A 6,026-nucleotide genomic window follows, 5' to 3' on the forward strand; every position below is an offset into this window, starting at 1 on the left:
CCCGCAAGTCTAATTGGACATCATCGGGAACGGGAACATAAGTCGGAGGATCTGGTACCCAATCTGGAGAAATTGCATTTCCATCTTCTTTTATTAACATATTGTGTAATATGATGCATGCATACACGTAGCTAGAGATCGTGGGTTTTTTCATTGCACGAACCGGTCGACTGAGTATGCACCATCTACCCTTTAAACACCGAAAGCTCTCTCGACATCTTTTCTTGCCGATTCTTGCAACTTCTTGAACGCCTTTTCATTGGTCTCGACAGGAAACGAAAAGGCTTTCACAAAAACAGACCATTGCGGGTAGATACCGTCGACAAGATAGTAGCCACGTCTGTAATATCTCTCGTTGACAAAGTACGGACAAAAAGATGCGGTGCCATCTGTTACGCTCTGAAACAACGGTGATGTGTACAGAACAGTGATGTTGTTGTTTGAGCCGGGAACACCAAAATAAGAATGTTAAATCCATAAATCATTTGACGTAACCGCTTCTAGTGAGATGGTCGGTCGTTTGATATCACCCCTAACATACGCCCCTCGCAACTCCCGTGGACAATTCCTCCATTCGATATGTGTACAATCGATACTACCGAGCAACCCTGGAAAATGCCATCTAGCCTCGTGTCCGGCGTAAAGACGTGTAATGTCGTGTCTTGTTGGTTTTCGTAGAAATTCTTTGGCATATAATTTTATAATCGCGTTACAAAAGAATTGTAGACATTCACGTGAAGTTCTCTCAGACATTTTGTAAGGCCCCGTTACCGGTAGCCCTACTTTCGTGTTGGACTTACTCATAAACGCAGTTCTAAATATCAGAGTTAATTAAAACATTCGCGGAATATAAAAGCTTTCATAAAACATTTCATAACAAAACACATCTTGTCTTAAAACGTCATCTTGTCTTTCAAAATAAACAAAACATTAAACTTAAACGTCTTGAGTCTTCCGACGCCAGCCTCTTATTCAATGCCACGTGTCTCCTCAAGCGAGCTGCCTAATCCTACTCACCTGCGTGCATACTAAAAGTCAGCTACGCTGAGTGAGTTCTAGTTAATCATACATTATACAATACACATAAACTTATATTCTTTCATTCATACTTTCATACTTTCTTACTTTCATACTTTCTTTTGTACTAACTTACATCTTACGTTATAAAGAGCATTACGCCCTACATTCCTCGAGTATTATTGGGGCTCGGTACCCTCCTTCCTCGAGTATTATTAGGGCTCGGTACCCTCCTTCCTCGAGTATTATTAGGGCTCGGTACCCTCCTTCCTCGAGTATTATTAGGGCTCGGTACCCTCCTTCCTCGAGTATTATTAGGGCTCGGTACCCTCTTTCCTCGAGTATTAGTAGGGTTCGGTTCCCTAGTTCTCGAATATTAGTAGGGTTCGATTCCTTCTTCGTTACCATACAACCATACACATACCTCGAGTATTATTAGGGCTCGGTACCCTTTTCGTAACCATACAACCATACAACCATCATTTTTTTCTTTTATTAACTTTATCACGTTCATACACATAAGCATACATATCATACTTACCTTATACATAGCGTTACAACCTGACAGTACGTGCAATATCCGAAGATCGTTCACGTACCATCAAGCAATCATTCATACATTTCACATTATTCACATATGGCATACACTTATCTCTTAGGATAAGCATATTAACAAACATATTGAGTATGCACACAACCCCGAAAACATAACACATAAATGGGGCTAGAAACTCACCTGAATCCTGTTACGCTCTCCGTTAATCGTTATTCCCTTCTTGAGCTGTGCACGGCTAACTGTATAATATTTACATGTATCAATTAACTACTACTACTCATGTTGTATTTCTATCTTTATATAACCCACAACGAACGGGGGTCCGGGGGCAGCGCCCCTGGCAGCGGGGTCTAGGGGCGGCAGCCCCTAGCAGGGTCCAAGGGGAAGAGCCCCTGGCTGGGGTCGAGCTGCCAGGCCAGCTTGGAAATATTTTATTTCCATTAACTGTCTTAAAATATTTTTCATTAGCATTTTGAATCATTGAATAATATGTTACTTAAAAGTTCAAGGGCTTATTTGTAATTAAATCATTCTTTTCTAAGTCCAGGGACTGTTCTGTCATTTTATTAAACTTTCTAGTTCGTTATTCAGTCTTTAACGAATTGACAATAAGCGAACTTAACATTAAGCGAACTTAAGCATAGGCGAAGTTAGTGATCGGCGAAGTTAACCCTAGGCGAACATATACCAGGCGAAGTTATCATGGGCGAACTTATCACCAGGCGAAGTTATTAGTTAGGCGAACTTGGCCTTAGGCGAAGTTATCAGCTAGGCGAACTTGGCCTTAGGCGAAGTTATCAGCTAGGCGAACTTGGCCTTAGGCGAAGTTATCAGCTAGGCGAACTTGCTTGCAAGCGAACTTGCATGAAGGCGAAGTTATGGCTTGCAGGCGAAGTTGCCCAGCTGCCGTCTCTGTTCAAACTTAATCACCAAAATCACCCTTATTTCATCGAGAATTTCTTGGATATGACGTTAACTAACTCCGCGATCATTCCCATGGCCTAGTTCGGGTAAAACTTAGCCCGGAAAGACATAAAGTTTGGAGCTTTCGGCTTAAAACGTTTAATAACAAGTCGCCGTACATAACCATAGGTTTGTCAAGTTCATTTCCAACATCAAGTTTGTTACTTTACGTTTCGTTTAGACCCGATTTACTTTATGTTTAAGTTTCAAAGCTAACCGATCCTAAAAACGTAAACTTTAAGGTAAAAGGCATACCTTTACGCGTTCGGTGTGGTCGCGGTTTGCTTGGTTATCTCGTATCTAGCTCGTATATCGAAGGTCTAATAATGGTTGGCTTGATTTTGGACTCGAGTCCCGTTCTCTCTCTCTCTCGCGGCCGTGTGAGGTGAAGGATGTGTGTGTTTTTGAGTGTGTAGAGATTAAGATGGAATGAAATGAGGTTTAGGGTTTTATGGTGGTTTAGGAGGATATTTATACCTCTTGAAGCCCGTGGACCTAAAGCCCATTACCACTTAATCCACCTTAATTAATCTAAGTCCATGATCCGTTCTTTACTCGATATTAAATAAATTAATAACGCGAAATCACTAAACGTAACTTTATTTATTTAACATTATAATATTTTAGGATGTTACACATTTGTAAGTATTCATAGAATTGGTCAGGTGGGTTACCTGTTGCTAGTTGACGAATAGCGGATGTGCATTTTTGAAGCGGCGTAAAACTTCGTTTGTCTCTCGCGTCGTAAGATTCTTGAAACCATTCTTCGTTTGCTTCGACGTCGGCTACAATCTTTAAGAATAAAGATTTCGGCAAACGAAAGTGTTCCCTAAACGTCTCGTCGTTGTACTTCAGCTCCTCCACAAAATAGTCGTTCATTAGCACGTCGTGGGCATGTATACGATCACGCTCCACCACCTTTTTCTTTGGACGGCTCGGGCCTTCAAGTTCTTTGTATAGCAACGGGAACCAATCGAGAATGTCATCGTCCGAAGACGAAGAGCTATCGGTGTCTAAGGGCATCGAGTGTTTCGGAAATTCCATATTTTTTTGTTGTGAATGAAGGGGAGGTTTGAGAGTGTTTTTGAGTTGGATTTGGTTTTGATTTGGATTTGGTTTATGGTTTTGTTTTGGTTTTATATTGGTTTTTTTTATTTAAACCCCCACTCCAACGGCTACATTTCTTCTTGGAAATCACCCCCACCAAGCGTGATGGCCATCACGCAAAATACCAATTTGCGCGTGACCAGGGGAGCGGCGGCGATGTGGGATGGTTCATCACGCGTGACGGGGAGGCCACCACGCACCGCCCCGTCCGCCCTTATTCTCCCATCATCATCCTGACGCCGCTAAAACTAAATATCGGGGGCATAACTCAAACCAGAGTCACATTGAATAAAAGTTAAAAAAATAATAAATATATATGTTAAAGTTGTCAACAAATGCACATGGAACTAACATTACATGTGCAAAACTTCAAATAGACAAGACCAATAAAAAAACTAATTTTTATACAGTTATACTTGCAAGTTACAAATCATGATCTTCATCATTATTTTTGATTAATAACTCTCAAAAGCCAAAATAGTCACATATACATATATACATACATACAAATTACCCTCTTTTCTTAATCCTATTTACAATAATGAGTGGTTGTATCTTCTTCAAGATGTGCAAAAATCCTCTTCATAAGACTAAAATTAAATTCTCAAATACTTCCTTTGATTTGATTATCTTCTTTATATACTTGATTAATAATATATGTTTCTAGAACATGGGTTTGTTTCAAGCCAGAGCAGGGACGCTACGATTGCGACGGTTATCCCTGTCGAGGCAGTCAAACCCTTCAATCCTGACCGCCGGTTTGTTGCCATAATTCGGGTGGGGGTATCCCACTTTCCGAGATGACGAAGATGAAATGCCCGAAGTCGGGTTTAGAATAACTGGTTCTGGTGAAACCGGAGGGACCTTGTTATCCCCAAATCGAGCATCTTGAATTAGCGGGTTAGAAACTCTACTTGGAGGCGACCCACTAAAAAACGGGGGCGACGAAGCTATATTTGTACATGTTTGGTCCAGTGCACCACTCTGCAACAAAAAAAAACACCATGAGATTAAAATTTATTTAGAGCTAATATTATAAGTTTATAACTAATTATCTTCGATTATCAGAATTGTTCAATGAAATTTTAAAAAACTCTGACTCACTGCAATCGACGGTCTAGTTTTGTCAAATACTCGTTAACTACAATTGACGATCTAATTTATTCCTACCTTCTCTGGCCATGTTTGTTCAAACAATAGTCCAATTTGTGCAAATACTCGTTGGGCGCTAGTCAGGCAGTGGGATACCAACTAGCGATTAATCCGGTTTAACAAGGATTAATCATATTGGAAATCTATATGTAATTTTTCAAATACATATATATACCAAAAACATTAAATAAATTTTCAATTTTGACCAAATAGTGATTAATCAACAATTAGTTAGTGGGGGTACCGACCAGCGATTAATAGCGCCTAGTTGTGATTTTTACAACCATATTACGCGCATATTTTAAAGCCGATCAAAAGCTTAAAAAACAACCATACCTTTGCAAGAATAAGGTCCAAAAGCTCCGGTCCTGATTCGAACTCACACGATTCCTGCTGATAGCTATAAATTAAAATAAAAACAGCAATCAATATCATTTCAAAGATACATACTTCTTAAAATAATAACAATAATAATAATAATAATAATAATAATAACGTAACAAACACATACCACATATGCCATCTTAAAGGCCTAACAGACTCATTCATAACAGAATTGACATAACTGAACCGCCTAGGCTTCGGACAAACCACTTGTTGGATCCCACAGTTATTCATGTTTTTTTTATGTTTTGTAACAGAATCAACAACACCTGTTTAAATATAAACCAGGTCAAACACAAACACAAACCCTAGATCTGTTAAAAAAAATCGATTTTGAATAATTATAAATCATACTGTGAATCATCTATTTATTTAACAAGATCTGAAATCCAGATCTGGTCAAACAAATAATATAATAATTATATTATATTTGAAAACGAGATTGAAATTAACGAATTGGTATAATATAAAATAAAATTAAAAACACGGAAAAAGGGACAAAATCAAAACGACAACGTTCCGTGTTATAATCGAAGCAAAAAATTGAGCATAATTATTTTCATTTGTAAAAGTTAAAAGAATTAAAATCTTACCTAGGGAGTTATAGATTAGGAAATTAAAGCTTGTTTTGAAGTGAACAAATTAGTAATAATAAAAAGAAAAATAGGACAAGAAATTGGGCGTAGATGACGCAGAAAGAAGTGGGACGAAGGAGCGGGGTTGCTTCATATATACAGCTAAAAAGACCAAATATAGAAATAAATATAATTGAATAAAATAACAAAATTATTAAATATTAAATAATAATTGAGTTTCAATGTTCCTCATTGACTAAATTTAATCGTAC

General features: G+C 38.3%; 1 protein-coding gene across 1 annotated transcript; it reads right to left on the reverse strand.

Annotated features, from left to right (window-relative positions):
* Nucleotides 1-4,069: 4,069 nt before the first annotated feature.
* On the reverse strand, nt 4,070-5,791 carry LOC143556842 (uncharacterized). Its single transcript, XM_077046073.1, has 4 exons — nt 5,773-5,791; nt 5,307-5,448; nt 5,132-5,195; nt 4,070-4,627 (listed from the first exon to the last, which is right to left on the reverse strand). The coding sequence occupies exons 2-4, from the start codon at nt 5,411-5,413 to the stop codon at nt 4,325-4,327; spliced, it is 474 nt and encodes a 157-aa protein (XP_076902188.1). The 5' UTR covers nt 5,414-5,448; nt 5,773-5,791; the 3' UTR covers nt 4,070-4,324.
* Nucleotides 5,792-6,026: the final 235 nt, after the last annotated feature.

The sequence above is a fragment of the Bidens hawaiensis genome, unplaced genomic scaffold (assembly GCF_021521415.1).
Source record: "Bidens hawaiensis isolate Kalapana, Puna unplaced genomic scaffold, B.hawaiensis_p1.1 tig00018746_1, whole genome shotgun sequence".
Classification (NCBI taxonomy): domain Eukaryota; kingdom Viridiplantae; phylum Streptophyta; class Magnoliopsida; order Asterales; family Asteraceae; genus Bidens; species Bidens hawaiensis.

Coding starts and splice junctions, on each gene's coding strand:
- LOC143556842 (XM_077046073.1), bottom strand. CDS start 5,413: ATGAATAACTGTGGGATCCAACAAGTGGTTTGTCCGAAGCCTAGGCGG. Junction 5,196..5,306: donor CCTTTAAGATGGCATATGTG/GTATGTGTTTGT, acceptor TTTAATTTATAG/CTATCAGCAGGAATCGTGTG. Junction 4,628..5,131: donor TGGACCTTATTCTTGCAAAG/GTATGGTTGTTT, acceptor TTTTTGTTGCAG/AGTGGTGCACTGGACCAAAC.